Raw genomic sequence first — 20520 nt, forward strand, 5'->3', positions numbered from 1 at the left:
AAGAGAGAAGGGTTTGGAGAAAATTATTTTTAAACTGGAGAACTCAAAAAGTCCACTTTATTTTTCAGGAAAGTTTTAAGTGTGATGACACTGAAATCAAAAGTGGTGGAATTAACAAAGGGTTCCTGTGTGGTTCCAGCAGGTCTGACTGCACTGGGCCACAGGGAGCCCTGTTTTCCCTTTGGGCTCTGCAGTGTTCAGGCTGAGGGCAGTGCTGAATATGAGGCAGAAACTCAGCAGTACAAACCCAAACTCAAATAAAGTTTAGCAAAATTCCCTTAAGGGAAGAGAAGTAATTTTGAGGGGATTCCAAATAAAACACATAGGATTAACTTAAAGACTTGGTCCAGCAATTCAAGTCTTCTTTCAACAGTCCACGATTCCCAGAGTGAAGAAATGTCCAATCAGGCACTGCCATTTCCTTTCCAGACAGGTGATAATCCTCTATAAATAACAATAACCCAAGGCTGCAAATGTCCAACAGCAGCTCCATCAGGCACTTCCTCCTGCTGGCATTGGCAGACATGCGGCAGCTGCAGCTCCTGCACTTCTGCCTCTTGCTGGGCATCTCCCTGGCTGCCCTCCTGGGCAACGGCCTCATCATCAGCGCCATAGCCTGCGGCCACCACCTGCACACACCCATGTTCTTCTTCCTGCTCAAGCTGGCCCTCAGCGACCTGGGCTCCATCTGCACCACTGTTCCCAAAGCCATGCACAATTCCCTCTGGGACACCAGGAACATCTCCTACTCAGGATGTGCTGCACAGATTTTCTTCTTTGCCTTTTTCATGTCAGCAGAATTTGCACTTCTCACTGTCATGTGCTACAACCGCTGTGTGTCCATCTGCAAACCCCTGCACTACGGGACCCTCCTGGGCAGCATAGCTTGTGCCCACATGGCAGCAGCTGCCTGGGCCAGTGCCTTTCTCAATGCTCTGCTGCACACAGCCAATACATTTTCCCTGCCCCTGTGCCATGGCAATGCCCTGGGCCAGTTCTTCTGTGAAATCCCACAGATCCTCAAGCTCTCCTGCTCACACTCCAAATTCAGGGAACTTTGGCTCATTGTGCTAAGTGCTCTTCTATATTTTGGTTGTTTTGTGTTCATTGTTTTCTCCTATGTGCAGATCTTCAGGGCTGTGCTGAGGATCCCTTCTGAGCAGGGACGGCACAAAGCATTTTCCACCTGCCTCCCTCACCTGGCCATGGTCTCCCTGTTTGTCAGCACTGGCTTTTTAGTCTACCTGAAGCCCCCCTCCATCTCCTCCCCATCCCTGGATCTGACAGTGTCAGTTCTGTACTCAGTGGTGCCTCCAGCCCTGAACCCCCTCATCTACAGCCTAAGGAACCAGGAGCTCAAGGATGCCCTGGGAAAACTGGTGACTGCAACTACAGAAGCAATAAATTCTCTTTTCTGCTACAGAGCCTTCAGAATATAACTCTTTACAATTACAGCCTTTTCACCCTATTTGTCTATTTTTTACTATGGCAACTTTTTCTATTGTTGTAATGTTTCTCACAAAATACTGTAGTATTACTCTTAGCATTTCTCTATGAATATCCACCTTTCTTTTGAAATAAAAAGACTTAAAAGAGGCTTGTTCTCTTGGCATTTAAATAAAAACAAATTCTCGCTCTAAGCTCTCTATCCCAGATTCTTCCTGAGCCCTTCTCTGTCTCTGCCTTTGAGCAGAGGTGGAGGGAAGAGACTCCCAGCACAGTACCACAGCCATGGACAATGGCCCTGGCTCTTCCCACATCTGCTTTGCCTAACTCCACCCTGTCCTTCCCAGCCTTGCTGTGGTTGTAAGGCTGCAGTGCTCTGGCAGCTTGGTCACTGTCCTGCTGCGTGTCCCTGCTGTGGCCACAGGCAGGGCCAGGCCATGGGCACTGGTGGGACACAGCTGGGCTCCAGCACAGCAGCTCCATCAGCAAAGGGCATCTCCTGAGGGCAGGGCAGGGAGGCTTCGCTCTCCTCCAGAACCACTCTCAGGAGCAGGCCTAAGAAACAGACTCTGAAGAGGCTCCTTGTGTTCCTTGTTCTCCCAGGGCTCTGTGGGATGAGATCAGGGTCCCAGGGTGGCCTTTAGGGGACTCAGGTCTGGGGCAGGTTTTGCTCATTGGTGGCCAGTGCCCATCAGATGCTGGATGGTCTGTGCTAAACCTTCCTGCAGCTTGTGCCAGGCCTGATGGCAGAGGAATGTTTGTCTGGAGGGCCTTGGGAGCTGACAGGAGAGCACAGGGGACCTGCAGGGACAGTATGTGCCAGGGAGCAGCAGGGAGTGGAGCTCACTGGGCACTGGCCAGGGTGGGGTCACCCTGAGATCAAGCACTGAATGTCTGCTGTGAGCCAGGAGAGCTCTGCAGCCCAGGGACACAGCAGGCACAGGGAAAGGAGTCTGGGCACTGACTCCTCTGACCCTCAGGGAACTCTCCCAGGAGGATCCAGGGCAGCCCCGAGCCCCTCTGGCAGCCCTGGAACAAGGCAGGGACCTCTGAGCCCCTCCATGGCCGCGCAGAGCCTGTGTGGGAGGGGGTCAGTGCAGGGAGCACCATCAGCTGCCTCTGTGTGCCAGGCTGAGCAGCAGAGCCCAGCAGAGGCACCCAGGGCCCCAGGCAGCACAGCCCCCGTGCTCTGCAGAGCAGCAGCCCCAGCTCAGGCTCTGGGGAGCAGGGCAGGGGCTGCAGCAGTGGCTGCTCAGGCCAGCACAGACATGTCCCTCTGGGAAAGGCTCTGGGGGCAGCTGGCATGGGCCAGGAGAAGAGCAGGACCCCGTGGGTGTGCAGAGGAGCTCTGGCAAGAGGATGCCCTGTCCCTGGGCCAGCAGGAGTTGCCTGAGGAGCCCCGGGGCCAACTCTGCTGCTAGGCTGGGCAGTGGGGCTGGCCCTAGGGCTGCAGGAGCTGCCTGAGCTGAGCATCTGCTGAGCATCCCAGACATAAAGTGCCTGACCCTGACCTCCAGGGCCTCCAGTTCCTGCTGCAGGGCCAGACAGCTGCTCTGCAGGGCTGGGGTAGGGCCAGGGAGAGCTGAACAGGGCAGTGCCAAGGAGAAGAAATCACTGGATCTTTGGACATACAAGTCCCTGGAACTTTGAAATGCCCTGTGGAATTATTCCACGAGGCTCCACAATGTCAGAATTGGCCCTTGGTTCCACGTGGCCCCCATGGTGTCACAATGAACACTTGGTTTCATGGTGTCTCACAGTCTCACTCTGGTCCACTTGGTTCCATGTGGCCCTGCAGTGTCACTAAGGTCCCCTTGGTTCCATATGGCCCCGCAGTGTCACTCTGGTCCCCTTGGTCACACCAGGCCCCACAGTGTCACTATGGCCCCATTGATCACACAAGGCCCCACAGTGTCACTCTGGTCCCCTTGGTCACACCAGGCCCCACAGTGTCACTCTGGTCCCCTTGGTCCCACCAGGCCCCACAGTGTCACAAGGCACCTTTGGTTCTGTGGGCCCTCAGTCTCTGTTTTGCTGGTGGGCAGGGTCAGCACCAGAGACACAGACACCAAGTTCAGGAATTGTGTGATTTATTATAGTGCAAAACTGCAAAGAATCACAGAAGGAGCAGCTCAGCAATGCTCCAAATCATCACCACCAAAGATTGCCTGCAGTGATTAGGATCCAGCCCCAGCTACCCTCAGGCTTTGCCATCCCCCAGATCCACACAGCAGCTGGGGAAGCTGTCACAGCCAAGGGCTGCAGAGCCACTCCTGGGCACTGGGAATTACTGCAGGTGCCTCCAGCCCCAGGTGAGGCTCCAACCCCGCTAGGAGAGGGCCCAGCTCTGACAGTGATGAATGAACAAACTGACAGCATTTCTAGTGCAGGAACATCTGGTTCCATTCTCCTCCTGGTCCTACCCAAAGCCTGGCCAGGGCTCAAGGAGGAACCAAGGGAGGTGACTTTGACTATACAGCCCCAAACAAGGCCCAATGTCAGATTTCATGGCCTTGTCTGGCTTCTAAATATACAAAGGTCAACACATGTTTCACTAATGAGTGGATACATCTATCACAGCTCTAATGACCATCATATTTCATTAATGAGCAGTTACAAAGCTAACCTTTGTTTGGAAGGTACATCCAGAGGTCACCTTTGGCTCAGGGCCTGCTGTCCAGGCCTCACTCACTGCTGGCATCCAGGCCTTGGTACTTCAGGGACGTGGTTTAGTGCTGGGCTTGACACTGCTGGGTGAGCGGCTGCACTGGCTGAGCTCAGAAGGCTTTTCCAACAGAAAGGATTCTGTGATTCCATTATTCCATCTGCTGGATTCAGTCAGGTCCACGTTGGCAGCATTACTTTGCTCCAAAAGTTCCCTCTTGCCCAGCTCCTGTGGCCTGAGGCTTCAGCTCCTTCAGCTCCTGGTGCTGAGCTGCTCATGCTAAACAAGACGACTCGGAGAGAAGAACACAGTCCATGCAATTCCTTCTGGGACACAGAGAGGGGAGGCTGTGCAAACAGGAGCATTGTTTGCTGTGGCCTCCTCTCTGCCCTTCACGCCTTTCAGTGCTTTGAACCAGTCTCCAAGAGTGCAATGGAGCAGCTGTTCCTGCTCCTGGCTCTGGCTCTCTCCAGTCTCTGCCCTTGCCTGGTTCTGTCCCTCTTGCTGTGCCCTCTGTACCCCCAGGGCTCGGTGGCTGCTGCCCAGGACTGTGGCACTGGCACAGATCCAATGCTCCAGACCCTCCTTTCTGTGCCCTTGGAGCTGCCTGGGCACAGCAGCCTTTTCCATCTGGAAGCTCCCCATGGACAGGAAGTGCCCAGCTCCGCTCCTTGCACAGCCTCCAGGAGCCCAGGGCTGCCATCTCCAGTCCCTGCTGGCACTGGGGGCTCCCAGGTGCCTCAGGCTGCTGAGACACCGCTGCACATGGGAGGGAAGAGGGGCAGGAGCTGTGCTCAAAGTCACCTCCATGTGCTGCTGCTGCTGCTGTGGGGTCATTTGTGCAGCCCTGGCCCAGAGTCAGGGATCAGATCCTGTCAGTCTCTTCCAGCCCTGGCTGCTCAGAGTTTGGGCCTTGGAGCCTCAGGTGGCCAAAGGCAGCTGCTGCTGGTCCCTCTGTGTGCCCGTGTTCAGCAGTGCTGCTCCATCAGTCTGTGCCCAGCAATGGGGAAAAGCCTCAGCCCTGCAGGGCCAGGAGCTGCCAGGCTCTGCCTGAGCAGCTCAGCCAGCAGGAAGGGAGCTGCTCCACACGGGAACCAGGAGCAAAGGACATTCCTTTGATAGCACATGTTTTCTTTTGAAAGGAAAAAAAAGGAAAAAGGAAAAAAAATTTGATAAATTGTAAAAGATAAGAATAAAATCCAAGTGTTAGTGAATAAACATAACACAATGTTAGTGAAAAAAACAAAACATAAATGCAAAGTTACATTCTTTGCATTAAAAGGTAAATGATCTTTTTAAAAAGAGAACTCAGTTATTTACATTGTAAATGTGCTGATGGCACGGATCCATCTTACTGACCTCAGCAGCCTCTTAAAAGATTTTGGGCTTTGTTTCCAACACTGGTATTTGAAATTGTGCTCGAAGGAAGAGGAAATTGCTTTTTGCCCTTCCAGCTGCAAGCAGGACTGGGAATTGGAACTTTGTCAAAGCCCGAATCCTTGAGAAGATCACCTTCCTTCTTACCCTGCGAATGAGCTGCACATTCCCTTTGAAACTGTCAGGGATTTCTTAGAGTCACAAAGTCCCACTGACAGCTTTTTCCTCTGGTTTGGCAGTGCAGAAGGGCAATTCTCCATCCACCAGCTCCAGACTGCACTGCCTCAGGAACACGGCCTTCTCGCCAGCTTTGGCCCACTCGTGGCACTGCTACAGGAGGAAGAAAGTGCAAGTGCACAATTCCAGCCAATCAAGAAGAAAGAACGGGAAACACAAAACAACCTGTGCAGATCCAGGTGTTCAGCTGGGACTGTGGAGAGTTCGGGTCCTTGCCAGTTGGATGTGTGTCCCCAGCTGCAATCTCTGGGCCTGCAGCAGAGTCTCACTCACCTGCCAAAGCAGAAAGCTCAGGCGCTGTGCTCGCAATGGGCTCGTCTGATGCAGAGCTGTCAGAGCAATGTGAGGGCAGAGCCAGCCCAGCTGGGCCCAGGGCTGAGCCCAGCAGAGCCCTGGCAGAGCCCAGAGCAGCCTCAGCACCCGCAGAGCCCAGCTGCAAGGAGAGAAAGCAGAAACCGCCTGTCAGCTGAGGGCTCCTGTGCCCTTGTGCCAAGGCCTGCGGTGCCCAGGCCATGCTGGCTGTGCCCAGAGTTGTGCCCAGAGCTGCCCATCCCTGCTGCCTTTGGCAGCAGAGCAGGAGGGCAGGACATGTGCCCAGCCGGCAGCCAGCCATGGCACATCCAGCTCTCAGCAGCTGCCCAGAGCAGGATGCTCCCGTGCTCGCTGCCAGCTCCCTACAGCTCTGATCCTACCCTGCCGAGCACACAGGGACCCACCTCACGCCAGCCATGGCTGGAAGAAAAGCTGCTCCCAAACCATGGCCTCAGCCTTCTCCAAGGGCACGGCCCATCCACGCCACAGCTGCTCCCAAGCACTTCCCCATCCACACTGGACCACCTCGAATACTTCCTCTGGAAAAACAAACAACACATAAGAGGTTAGATGCAAAAAGGGAAAACAAGAAAAAAGGTAAAAACTCTTATCTCTGTCAGGGCCTTAAGGAAGGCCCAACCTCTGCATGCCATGGAAAAACCCAGCCATGGCTGTGGGAAGCCCACACTTTCTCTCTTCCCCCCTTCACTGCCCCCCAAAATCACAGTGATCCCAAAGCAAACAAGGGCAGTGGAGCAGCCCAGCCCTTCCTTGCCTGCACAGCAAAGCAGCTGTGCACAGGTTCTGGAGTCCCACCTCTGCTCCCACCATAGGGGTTTGTTTGTGTCGGGCTGGCTGCCCCAGCTCCAGCCCCACCCCGGGGCATGGTGGGTGCTGGGGGCTGTTGGCAGGGCCACGAGCCCACTCCCATTTCGTACCCACCCCAGCCCATCCTCCCAGCCCTGCCAAAAGCAGCTGGGCAGTGACTGAAGAATGAGTTGCATCTGCCCCAGCAAAGGGGGAGCCTTTGGTTCCCAGCCAGGCTGGGCCATGCCCAAATCTGGCAGAATTTCCACAGGTGGGGACTCATCTGCAAATTCCCTGTGGAGTTTGGCTTTGAAGAAGGTGCCAGAATCAAAGTCCATCACCTTCAGCCTCCAGTGGCCAGGCTGAGGAGGAGCTTGTCATCCTTGATGTCACCCTCGCTGTCTCCAGCAGCAGCAGCAGCAGCAGCTGCATCCCCACCCGGTACAGCTTCTCCAGGGGCTCCTTCTCCTTCTCTGGGGGGAGACCAGGCTCTCAGGGCTCTGCCCAGGGCCCCAGCTGTCAGGGAACCAGGACAAGCAAAACCAGCTGGGATGGCGGCCACCAGTGCTGGGCAGAGCAGCTCAGCTCCAGCACAAGGGCTGCGTGTTCCCATCCCATGACCCCGGTGCAGTGACACAGGCAGCACAAAAAGGGCTGGGTTCCTTTGTTTCTGACTGCCAAGGCATGTGTGGAACTGGAACTTACCAGGGCCCTGGATCAAAGTGTGCCTGTGGCTCTCTCCCTTCTTCTATGGTAGAGGAATATCCTGCACTCAAGGATCACAGAACAGGTTTTCTAAGGTGGGTCTGTCCAAGGAGTTCACAGATAAACACCACCTGATCAGATCTTTGCACTCTGGGGAGAGAAAGCAGAAACTGCCGGTCAGCCAGAGAAGGCTCCTGTCTGCTTTGCCCCACTATTCCCATGCCCAGGCCATTCTGGATGCACTCAGAGCTGGGCCTAAACTTTCCCATCAATTCCCTGTTTTGGAGGAGAGCAGGACATGTGCCACCTCCTCAGCAGCTGCCGGAGTGGGATGCCCACGACCCCGCTGCTGTCTCCCAGCACTGGGATTCCCCCCAAGCCCAGAGAAGAGGATCCACCTTGAGAGAGCCGTTGTGGCAGCGGAAGCTGGCCCCAGCTGAGGTTCTGGCCCCTCCTGAAAGGGTGCTCCCCGCAGACCATCTGGTGCAGCAGGATGCCCAGGGACCAGACCGTTGCTGCCTCGCCATGGTACCAGCCAAAGTCGTTCCATTCCGGGGGGCTGTAGGACAGTGTTCCTATGGAATACAGATGGAGTTCATCAGGGGGATGCTGCTGCTCCCAGAGCCTGGCCCCAGCATCCCTGCGCCTGCGGCGCCTGCCCCAGTGGCACATAGGGTGACCACTGCCCTCTCGCCAGCACCTGGGACTTGTGCACAAACTTAGGGTTGGAAAAGAAGCCTCTGGTGTTGGAAGAGGGCAGCCCTAGCTAGACCCGACCATGACAAGCAAAGGAAAAACCCTCTCTGGGCTGGGGAAAAAACCTGCCCTTATCCTCCCTGCCTGCATTGCCCCAAAAATATTATGAAGCCAAGGCAAACGGTGAGTGGAGCAGTCCAAGCCCTTCCTCTCATCTGCACACCAAACTGGCTGGGGCACAGGTTCCGCCCCCCTCTCTGCTACCCCCACCCACGGGGGTTTTGGTTGGGCTGGCTGCCCCAGCCCAGCCCCAGTCCTGGGCAGAGTGGCTGGCAGGGCTGGAAGATGACTGCCCACCCAGCCCCGCTCTAAAGCAATTCAGCTGAAGACTCAGTGCCCTGACTGGCAGCATAAGGGAGAATCTCCGCTGCCACAGCCAGCTTGGGCTGGGAGATGTTGGGCCATGAGATGTCAGCACCGGGAGCACAGCCCTGCGTGGGCTCACCTACAAAGTGAGTGTAGACTGTGTCTTGCAGGTAGGTGCCACAGCCAAAGTCAATCAGTTTGGCCTGCCCGGTGTCCAGGTCAACCAGGATGTTCCCTGGCTTGATGTCCCTGTGCAGGACCCCACAGCTGGCGCAGTGCCGCACAGCCTCCAGCACCTGGCGGAACAGCTCCCGTGCCACCTCCTCGGGCAGGAACCGCCGTGCCCGAATGAAACGCTGCAGGTCCTGACACCGCTCTGGCCGCTCCAGCACCATGATAATGTAGTTGGGGAGCTCGAGCCACTCCAGCAGCTGGACCACACCAGGGAAGCCAGTGGACACCTTGGCCAGCAGTACGATCTACAGCGGGGCACTAGTGCAGTCGGGCTGCGGGAGGAGCACGATGCCGTCAGTGGGGCCGATGCTGTGCCAGGCCTGGGGAAGCCCTCAGCCAGGCCAGGGTGCTCTGCGCCCTGCGCTGGCCCCACGCCCGCTCTCCCTCGGGGCGTCCTGGCGGCTCCCACCCTGCCGGGCCCCGGCTCATCCCTGGCCGGCAGCCCCAGCTGCTGGCACCGCTCACTCACCAGCTCGCCCCAGTGCCGGACGCGGTTCCGTGGCACCCTTTTGATGGCCACCTGCAAGCCAAGGGCAGCAGCGGGGTGAGCTCGCCGCCCGCACTGCGAGCCCCATCCTCCGCCCTCCGCCCTCCTCCTCCTCTATCCCCTCCTTCTGCGCCCGCCGCTGGCCCCGCCGCTCACCAGGGCGCCGTCCGAGAGCCGCGTGGCCGCGAAGACTCTGCCGAAGCCGCCGCGCCCCAGCCGCGATCCCAGCCGGTGCCGCTCCTGCAGGGCCTCCTGCGCCGTCCCTGCGGGCGGGACGCGGCTGTCAGCGCTCGGCCCGGGGCCAGAAACGGCCCCCGAGCGCCCCTCACCCGCCCCGGGCCGGCCATGCACAGGCGTTCGCTCCTTGGAATGCGGTATGGCAGAGGAGAGGGACGCTGGGCAAGGGACCCGGAGAGAAGGGTGCCCGGCAGCGGGAAAGGGACAGAGAGAGAAAGAGAAAAAAAGAAAGAGCGAAAGAGTGTTCAAAAGTATCTGTTTGCTGCCGCCGCTGCTGCCGCCACTACTGCCGCTGCAACTGAAGCACCGGGGCCGTTCGTCCCTGTGTCCGTTCCCCGCTCGCCCCACGAGCCCCGCGTTCGAGCCCCGCGCGCCCCGGGGACAGCCCCTCCGTCTGCCCAAACACGGGAACTTTGCAGCCTTGAGCCCGGATGCAGAGCCCTGACTCCTGCACCAGTGTGAGGGGATTGTGAACAGCAGTCCCCTCGCTTGCTGCTGTGCATTGTCCTTGCTGAGGGTCAAACACTGTCGGGGCACCTTCTCTTGGGGTAGGATTCCTACCTCTGCCCAGCACTGCAGTTACATATCCAGGGTTGCTTTCCTGTAAAAACAGGGGAAGGAAAACTGTGTGTGGCTCATGGCATTTTAGAGTGTCTAAAAATCACTAAGTGACTGATCTTAGAGGTGAGGTGCATCTGGAATTACTGGGATGCAACGTGGAAAAGGAGAGCACAGAAATAAATAGAGGAAAACACCTTGGATTGTTTCTTTCATTTTTGTTTTTATTTCATTTCTGGAAAGCTGTTGCAGTTTTCCAGGAGTCTTCTCCTGTCTGCTCTTTTCCAGAACCTCTCATGGAGAACCAGATCAAGCTTCTGTCACAAGATTTGCCACAAGGAAATTATGCCACTGGTGAAATTTTCATGACGACTGTTTGTGCTGGTTTAGGGTAAATTTTGGGAGGAAATCTCCAAAAGGAATCCATCTAGAAAGCAAGTTCAAGCAGCCCCTCCCCCTACTAGTTCAGGAAAAGACTTCCCTTGAGAAAAGTGAAAAACTCCAGTTTATTTAACAAATAAAGTATGCACAAGCATGAAAAATGAATAATATTAAATAAAACCTCGGACAGTGCTGAAGAGATGGCAAATTCAGGAAGTCCTTTTTGTGGGTTGTAGTTGGCTCACTCAGTCTCTTCTAAGTCCCTTTGGTGCTGGAATGCAGCGTCCCAGAGCTCGGTGGGCCACAGGTGTGAGCTGCTGCCGGTGTTTTTCTGGGTTTTCAGTCCAGAGCAGGTTTAAACAGTTCCAAGAAAAAGGAAAGTCACAGTCCAAGGGACTTCTCTTCCTAAGCTAGCTAAAACCAAATTGCTAGACCTGGGCTGTGAAGGCATCAGGAAATTTCCAAATCTGGGCACTGGCGGTCCCAGCAAACACCAGAGTTGGATGGTGCTGGTGCCAGAACCTGCAGATTTCCAAACTTTGGCTGTCTGTGCCAGCAAATCACTGGACTTGTGCCAGCAGCATGAAGTTTTCAGATCTGGGCGCTGGTGCTGCCAGCAAACACCAGATCTGGGTGGTGTCATTGCCAGCGACAAAAATCTGCCAGATTTGGGCTCTGCTGGCATCAGGAAATTTCCAAATCTGGGTTCTGGTGCAGGAAATACAAGATGTGGGGGCGGTGCCAGACCCAGTAGCAGGAAGCTGCCACAGGTTTTGGATTTCTGTGCCAGCAAATTGCTGCACCTGGGCTGTGCCAAAATAGGGAAATTTCCAGATCTGGGCACTGGCAGTGCCAGCAAACAGCCCATTTCAGGCTCCAGGCTCCAGGAAGGACTGCATCTGGATGCCTTCCTCTTTTCTTTCCTTCTTTCCTTCCTTCTTTCCTGAGAAATTGCCAGGTTTTTGCTTTCTTTGCCAGCAAATTTCTGGACATGGGCGGTGCCAGAAGAGGGAAATTGCCAGATGTGTGCACTGGCAGTGCCAGCGCACACCAGATCTGGGTGGGGAATGTGCCAGCACCGGGAAATTGCCAAATGTTAACTTTCTGTGCCAGCATATTGCTGGAACTGTGCTGTGCAGGAACCTGAAAAATTCTGGATCTGGGCACTGGTTGTGCCAGCAAACACTGGATCTTGGCATTGCCAATGATGGTAGCAGGGAATTGCCAGATTGTGGCTTTCTTTACCAGAAAATTGCTGGACTTGGCTCTGCCAGAAGAGCGAAATATCAAGATCTGGGAACTGTCAGTGGCAGCAAACACCAGGTCTGTGTGCCTGTATTGGCATCAGGAAATTGCCAGATTTTGGCTTTCTGTGCCAGCAAATTGCTGGACTTGGGCTGTGCCAGCACTGGGAAATTTCCAGATCTGGGAACTTGCACAGCAAACACCAGACCTGGGTGGTGCTGGTGGTAGCACTGGGAATCTGCTGGGTTCTGGTTTTCTTTGCCAGAAAATTGCTGCATTTGGGTTGTGCTGGCGCTGAGAAATTTCCAGATGCTAATTTTCTGTGCCAAACTGCTGGAATTATGCTGTGCAGGCATCTGAAACATTACCAATCTGGGTACTGGCGGTGTCAGCAAATCCGAGATCGGGTTGCTGTAGGTACCAGGTATTTGCTTGGTTTTGGCTTTCTTTGCCAGCAAGTTGCAGCACTTGGGCTTTGCCAGAATAGGGAAATATCAAGATCTGGGAACTGGCAGTGCCAGCAAACACCCCATTTCAGGAAGGATTGGATCTGGACCCGTTCCCTCCCTGCCTCCCTCCCTCAACAAGGTGCCAGAGGGGCTGGACAGCAGCCAGGCAGAAAGGGACCTGGAGCACTGATGGACAGCAGGCTGGACATGAGCCAGCAGTGTGCCCAGGTGGACAAGAAGGCCAATGGCTCCTGGCCTGGATCAGGAATGGTGCCAGCAGGAGCAGGGCAGGGATTCTTCCCCTGTGCTCAGCACTGTTTGGACAGCACCTTGAGTGCTGTGTCCAGTTCTGGAGCCCCCAATTTAGGAAGGACATGGAGGGGCTGGAGCGTGTCCAGAGAAGGGCAACAAAGGCTGGGGATGGGTCTGGAACACAAGAGCTTTGAGGAGCAGCTGAGGGAGCTGAGGTTGTTTATCCTGGAGGAGGCTCAGGGGAGACAAGGCGGTGTAAGGGCACAGGGTGGACTTGATGATCTCCATGGCCTGTTCCACCCTTGCTGATTCTGTGATTCTCTGAAGTCACCCTTGGAGCAATTGCAGGATCAGGCCTGGGCCTCCTCTTCAGGAGCTCCAGCAGCCCCGGTCCCTCAGCTTCTCCTGCCAGCCCCTGTCAGCCCATCCTGTCAGTCCTGCAGAGCCTCTGCAGCTCCTCCTCACTGCCCAGAACAGGGAGCCCCAGAGCCAGACACAGCAGCCCAGATGTGCCCCCCTGGCCTGGGGTGCCTCTGGCAAGGGAGCAGCACCAGGTGCTGCAGGAGCCTGCAGACAATTGATCTGAAGGCCAAAGCTCGTTAGCTCCTTCTGAAAGAGCAGGAACAGTTCCTCATTCCAATGAGGTGGAATGCTGGGCACCACAGCTCCAGGCGAGGACTGGACACAAGTTTGCTCCCACTGAGTGCTGTGATGGGTTCTGCAGGAGCTCTGGGCTCCTGTGCTTGCCAGGCACAATGAGGAGAGAAGGAGCCAAGTGCACTGATGTGGGAAATGGATTTGTAGAAAGTTTTTAGAGCCTAATAAAAGGCCCACACAGTATGAATCTGTATATAAATCTTGAGACAAGAAATGCTAACTTTAAAATGCCATGGGATAGGACAGATATTGTTGAGAGAGAAATGGAGCTAGAAAAATGTTTCAAAAGATGGCATTGCAAATAAGAATTTGGAAAAACAGAGCTAAGAAAGATCTATTGTAGTGGGACCTACAAAGGGTAGTTTTAAATAATTGGCTTTAAGGCATCCACAACATGGCATGGCAAAAAGCTTATAGACCAAGAAATACTGTCATTAGGAAATAGTTGGCTTCTAATTGTGATGGCGTGAATTATGACATCTGTATTGTCTCACCCTTCTCGTGAGACTGAAAATGGAATAAAAGGTTTTAAAACACCTCTCAGTGTCCCCATCTCTAGGTCAAGAAAAGAGTATTATCCAACACACTGACACACCTTTGCCCTGAGCATAACCCAGCCTGGACCAAACACCCTGAAAGGTTTCCCCTTTGGCCCATGTCTGGAAACATCAGGTCTGCTGTTTGACAGCTCAGGTTGGGTTTGTGTCAAGGAGTTTCCCTCAGAAATACTGGGTTTGTCTTCCTCTGTGCCTTCCCCTCAGCAGCCTTGGGGATGCTCCTGTGTGAAGCCATCTGTCTCACACAGTTTGAGACAACTTCAAACAGGATATTGTGCAATAAGTTGTCTCCTCTAAAGTGTTCCAACAATCCCTTTCCAGCAATAGGAAATTATTACTAATGGATGGAAGTGGAAAACCCCCAACAGTTTATTGACAAACAGAATCCCCCCATGACACGCGTTCCAAGAAGGTGCCGGGGTCTCTCTCGGAAGAACAGGAGCTGTCACGGAGCAGTTCCAGCAGCTGATGGAAGCTCGAGGGCTCGTCCGGCGTCGGCTTTCTCCCATGGCAGAGCTCCATGGAGCGGGCAGGGCAGTGAAGCAGCTGGGCTGGAGCCCCTCGCTGCCTTTTCTCCCCGGCGTGGCTCAGCTCACAGGCTCTCGGGCTGGGAGCGGGGCCGCTCCGCTCCTGCCGGCACCGTGTCCCTGGGCTTGGACAAACAGTTTCCTGCCAGGAGAGCCCTGCACACTGCTCCACAGATCTTTCATAAAGGCCCAAACCAACTCCAAACACTCTGTCTGCAGCAGCTTTTCACAAAGGGCTGCAGCAATCCAGGACAGCTGCACGTGAGTGTCGGAAGGCTCTTGTCTTGTTCCTGACAGCAGAATTCTTGATGATCTTGTGCAATTTTATTCAGATGTAACATGAGAGCTGAGTTTTTTTTATTAAAAGACTTTATGATGAATAACAAGCCTTGGGAGCATGAGGTACAGGACTGACATGCGAAAACATGAGCATATCCTCCAAAGTGGCCAGTTTAATTGTCCATTTTATTACTCTTGTATTTACTCCACACTAATAAGGAAAACCAAGCTTTGCTTCGAGGCAAAACAGGCATGGGATACACTACGGTTCCTCGCAGGCTCAGCAGGGCTGGCAGTGGCACAGCAGGCAGTCTGCCTGACTGTGAACCACTACAGAGCTACATCCCAATCTGGTTTAAGTAGCGTGGTTTTATTAAGAGCTCCTTTTCTGCATGAGACAGAAAAGGGAGATCCCAAATGATCTTCATGCAAGCATGCAGTAAAGAACTGGTCCTGCTATCCCAACGAAGTGTTTGCTTTGGCAATTACACTCTTCCCATTCATCTTTTGATGCAGACACTTCAGGTTTTCCCCCACACCCCTGCAAGGCTGGCAGTCACTGTTTCCCATTTCCTGTTCTTCCCTATAGATGGTGCAGTGGCTGCTTTGAAACAAAAAGCCCTGAGATCTGGATAGCTTGAAGGAGCATGAAATGCTGATTAAGTGCTCATATTGGTAACACCCAGGTCTGCACTTCCCAGTGCTCTGAAGCAGCCGCAGCAGCAGGACCATGCATCATTCCTGTTGGTGGATGTTCATGTTTCTGATGTGCAAGAGCAATGACTTTGAGGAGGGACAAAAATGCCCCTCTTCAAACAGTGGGTGTGCAAGGAGATGTGAAGTTTCACAGCCTTTTCTAGGATATTTCAGAAAGATCTAAGAGAATATTGTGGCATGGAGTAGGTCACTAAATTTGTCTCCAGAGGAATCCCCAAAGGGCACATTCACTCTGCTGCTGATGGCAACCCCATAAGCTCACGGACCAGTTTTCCCTGCAACGTTCCACCCTGCCTGGGCTTTACTAGGCCGGAACTAGACCCAGAGCTAAGCAAGCACATGCAGCCAGGTGACATTGTGTAACATCAGAAGCTGGCAACCAGGAGGACTTTGCTGTCAAAAGGTTACAGTTTGCACTGGGCCCAGAAATGTTTTTCCCTAAGGCAAACAAATTGAAATGTGAAGTTTAAAAGCTTCAAATGACTATGAAAGGAAATGGCAGAATAATTTCTGGAAGGGCAGCATTGTCAATGATCATGCAGCCCACCAACAGCTGGAGCTGAATCCAGAATTGCTTCTTCCAGCTGTGCAGGAATTCATTCCACTGGCAAGCACTGGTCGATAGGAACAAATGATCCCCTAGCTCTGGGCTGAATGGCACCCAGGCTGCAGTGCAGATTGGAGGAACCCTTGCCACTTGTTATTGGCCTCCCAGTGCACTCATCCTTCTGCAAACAAGGTGCAAACAGCACAGCTGCACTGCTGTCCTGGGTAAATATACGTACAGGTGACTTTGCCAAAGCAGTGCATCTTTTCCCAGTGAAATACATTAACTCTTCTTACCTATGGAATTGTGATTGAAGACACCTGGGAGCCATATCTGTGGGAGATTGCAAAGGAGCAAAGCTTTGGGATTTGGACACACTTCTCTTGGTTTCTTTGCTCAGGCCTTTGGTGAGCACAGAACACACCTAGGTAGAAAACCTTTGACTAGACAGGATCTTTTGGATCCATTGTCCCTCAAAAAAGTCAACAGGTGACCCTGTTGTAATGCCAAGTAACAAAGAGCAGCAGAAATGACACAAAGAAAACATGGCCAAAGAGGAAGAGGAGAGGCTCAATGAGGAAAGGATGTGGTGGGACACTGGCACATCAAGTGAGCTGCACTCCTATAATCTCTAGGCTAGCAGGTCCTGGTCTCACATTCTCCTCTTGGTTTTTTCAATTTTCTTTATTTATTTTTTTTCATCATCAAAATAAAATATATACAATTAAAAATATGTCATCAAAACTAAAAGAGAGAATCAAAACACATTAATTCAAAACTACATCTAAAGATCAGAACATATGTACAGCTGTAACTATGAAGCCTAATGCATCAATCCTGTTCTTCAAATACTCTCCATACAGGCGGCAGCTTCTTCCTGAGCTTGGAGGAAAGAGAGCTCTTCTGGATGGGATGCGAGGACTTTGTGGGTGAGGGAACATTGGAAGTGTCCTGAGAAAACTTCTCCTTAAGACTGTAACCAGTCAGATCTGCAAAATGGAGACACAAAGTTTAACAGAGGCCACCATGCAAACCTAAAGCATCTGAAGCTCCGTATTTCATGGGACACATTTCCTGCAAACTTCTAAACAGCTGCACAGGGAAACGTGCTCCTGCTGGCAGACACTTGAGGCAGGGCAGGGCAAACCCTGAGCCACTTGCCCAGAGCTGGCACAGGCACAGCCTGGCCTCCCTGCCCTGGGACAGCAGGGAGCCCAGAGCCCTGTGCTCTCCAGGAGTGGCTCAGCTGCACATGCACCCTCCTGCTCCTCTGCCTGCCCCACAGCTCAGCAGCCCTACAGCTCCAGGGGCACTGGCAGCAGCACAGCTCAGTGCAGGGGCACATGCAGGGCTCAGCTGTTCCCTGGCAATGTGCACAGCCTCTCTGGGCTGCCACAAGACCCTTCCTGCCAGCAGAGATTGGCCCAGCTCCCCCCTCAGCTCTGTGTGAGGCTGAGCCATGATTGCCTTCACCTTGTCCACCATCTGGAGCTGCTTCAGGCCCCCCATGCCATGACTAGGAAATGTGATGGAGAGAGCAGGGGCAGATGCACACCCTTCCTTAGGATTTCGTCATTTTTGGCACAGCTAAAAAGGCAAATCCAGAGGTGTCCAACTCAGTGCTTCCTCAGCTTTCTGGAGAACATCTCGCCTTCAGCAGCCCAACATTTTGGAGAGGTTTTCCTGCACATGTGGAGGCTTGCTGGCAGCACATTTCTTCAGCTGGGTGCCCATCACCTTGCAGAGGGCAGAGGCGAGCTTGGTGGCCACGGTGCGGACGTTGGTGCTCCGCACAGGCAGCGCCTTGTTCCCCAGGCAGGACCAGAGCACGGGCAGGGCGTCGTGCTGGGCGACTTCAGGGCTCCTGGCATGAACCCCCTGCACAAGCACTGCCGGGACAGAGACACAGCTCCTTACCCACCAGCCTCCCTGCAAACAAGGATCTACTTCTGCTTCTGCTTCTTGCCAGCCTCTCTGGCCAAGAGCAGCAAAATAGCACCCAGAGCCCCTTGGTCCAGAAACGGGCAAAGCAGCTGAGCATCCTGGAAACAGAACCACCAACCCCTCAGCACTAATTGCTCCAACCAGAGCCTTGTCCCTGTGGCAGACTTCCTACCTTTACTAAATTATTTCACAATCTCTGCATGAACAATGAATTGCCTTTGATTTCCATACAGAAGTTGTCTAAATCCACACTGAAGATTTGGAAATGTACCATAGAGAGGAAATGGAGAGATTTCTAGTAAAAGGGATGATTCCATTTTTGTAACTTTGATGTCAAGTGCCAAATGTCTAATCTGGCTCTTCCCTTTGCTCAGTGGCACACAGCAAAGGCCAGGATTAGAACACACCTCAAAACTCCAGCCCACCAGAGATGGCTGCTGCCTGACAGCTGGATGAGAAACATCAGTGACCAGCTGGGGTCTTTGGCAGAATGCTTTTGGGGCTTCCAACAAAGAGCTGTTGCAAAGCTCAGGGTGTCTTAGAGAATTACCCAGACCCCATTGCCTTGGCATTTGGGCATCTCCACATTTTATTGCTATTTCCCCTCTCAATGGTAATGGCATTTTTTCCTATAATGTCCACTCAAATAGGGGCATAGAGAAAGAAAAATGCTACACAGCAGACTGAAATGTAACCAAAACATGAGTGTTTTCTCATATTGTCTCTGAAATCTCTCTGCCCATTTTCTTAACTGAACTATATCAAACACAGACAAGTATTTACTACCAACAGGCTTCTTGCTTGGCAGATTTGGCTGAGAGAAAAAAAAACCTGAAATGCTCTGCAGACCATTCTTATTTTCTGATCAGACAAAATGTTATCTAGCAACCATTTAATATTCTGTGGTGGAAGAGACTTCATTTTCTCTATGCTGTTAATCCATCAGCAGTCATCAATATTGAAACAGCTCCTGCAAGTACCCCAAACCAATTCTGGTAAGCAGGAAAGGGTTATGGTACCCATTTTAAAATGGAAATTCATTTGAGTTTAAATGTAATTAAAGACATTGGTGACTACTGAACATGAGGAACAGCTGTCTGTTCCTGCTAAATCTCAGAGAGAACATCTGCTTTTTCTAAAATAGTCCTAATTTATGGTTAATTTCTTTATTTGAAAAAGAGATCAAAAGAACTGCTAAACTAAATTCCCTATTGCTGAAGATCTACTTTATTCAAATGCTCTTTAAAAGGCCTTTGACATTCCCAATTGCTGAACATGCCCTTTTGAGATTCCTAATGAAGACACAAAGTGTATTAAACCTTGCATTCAAAGATGTTGGCATAATTAGCAGTGGATTTAGCTCGGTTAAAGCAAGGCTATCAATCATCTTCTCTGCTATATATTGAGATTATTCTTTTTCCATTCCTTGTCTATTGCTGACATAGCAAGCTCTGCACTCTGCTTCTGTCCCTGTGCCCCAGAGGTGCCTTGCACTAAACCTGTGCCTCTGATACCTCTGTTGAGTTCTGACCTAAGCTGTGACCCCCCGGCCCTGCACGGTTCAGCCTCAAAACTTTCCAAGAGAAAAACAAGAATTCTGTGAGGACAAAACAAACTGATGCCCTGAAACAGCATTGGCCACCATTTCCCCTCAAAGATCACAGATGTCCCTGAGCTCCCCAGAGAGGAGCCAGCTGGGGCACTTTTAGCCCTCCCTTTGTGGAGGTGGTTCTGAGATGCCCCAGTGAGAGCTCAGCCCCAGGCCGAGCGCTGCCCCCATCTCAGATGCTGCCCAGCTCTGCAGCAGCCAGGGAAAACCTGCCAAACCCACCTGCCTTGGCTATGGGGCAGCAGGGACACGCTCAGCACCTCCTGGTTTGGAGGAGCTGCTCTGCTGTCTGCTCACAGGCATTCCCTGTAAATGCTCCCTGGGAAGAGCTCTTGGCTCAGAAGGGGAGGCCATACCTGTGATACGCTCGGTGACATCCAGCAGAGCTTGGCCACTCAGGTGATTCCATTGGTGGCTGAACTCTTTCAGCAGTGACACTTTATCTACAAGGGAAACACACGTTTCTGCTCACTTTTCTCAGGTCGCAGGAGAAAGGGCAGGGCCAACCCCATTTTATAAAATAAAGTACATTTCTGTGGATTTTTTAATCCTTTTCTTCTTTGCCTCCAGCCTACTTGGCAGGGTTTTAAATTCCAAAAGAAAAGCTCTCCTTTCACATTTGCAAATCCAAACTTGTCTGCTGTAGCAGGAGCTGTGTTGAAACATTTCACATCTGGGACCTCAAGAGTTCAGTAACGTGGAAGCAGTGAAAAGGTTTTGCAACCCAGAGCAAAAAAGAAGAGCCCCATACTTGGGTCACAGAAAGACACTGAGTCAGGCAGTTCCTGAGCTCACAGGGCAGCTGGGGAGGAGAAAGTGGAAACTCCTCATGAAGACCTGCCTCTTCAACACTCCTTTTTTCAGGCATATTCCCCCAGTACGGAATTTTCAGAGCTGACATAAATGTGTGTGGCAAAGGAATTTAGAGCAGCCCTTGCCTATGTAGTTAATTGCTGTGGCCATCTTGCCCCATGCAAAACAACACGTGGAACAAGGCATCATTGACAGCTGGGTTTATACTTATTTGTTCTAAAGAAATGAACTTGTTGAATCACAAGTTCCCCTTTGAACATAGAAGACAAAGAAGAAAAGTGGAAAATAGGCAGCTAATGCCTCTAATGTAGAGCCTTGCAGGTGGCTGCCCTGCAGAAGCTCTGATGGGTCAGTGTCCCTTCATGCCAGCAGCAAAGCTGTTCATTTTGGAAGTCAGACGGGGCCCAAGCAAACTC

The 20520-nt window shown here is 52.7% G+C and overlaps 1 protein-coding gene across 1 annotated transcript; it reads left to right on the plus strand.

The window, feature by feature from the left end:
• Window positions 1–473: 473 nt before the first annotated feature.
• LOC128946867 (olfactory receptor 14A16-like) lies at window positions 474–1439 on the plus strand. Its single transcript, XM_054290865.1, has one exon. It carries the CDS (start codon window positions 474–476, stop codon window positions 1437–1439), a length of 966 nt encoding a protein of 321 aa, XP_054146840.1.
• The last annotated feature ends 19081 nt before the right edge of the window (window positions 1440–20520 follow it).

The sequence above is a fragment of the Melozone crissalis genome, unplaced genomic scaffold (assembly GCF_028551555.1).
Source record: "Melozone crissalis strain CALT ecotype California unplaced genomic scaffold, PUWL_Pcris_2 ptg000088l_1, whole genome shotgun sequence".
NCBI lineage: Eukaryota > Metazoa > Chordata > Aves > Passeriformes > Passerellidae > Melozone > Melozone crissalis.

What these genes read in the sequence shown, in the direction of transcription:
- LOC128946867 (XM_054290865.1), top strand. Translation starts at nt 474, where the DNA reads ATGTCCAACAGCAGCTCCATCAGGCACTTCCTCCTGCTGGCATTGGCA.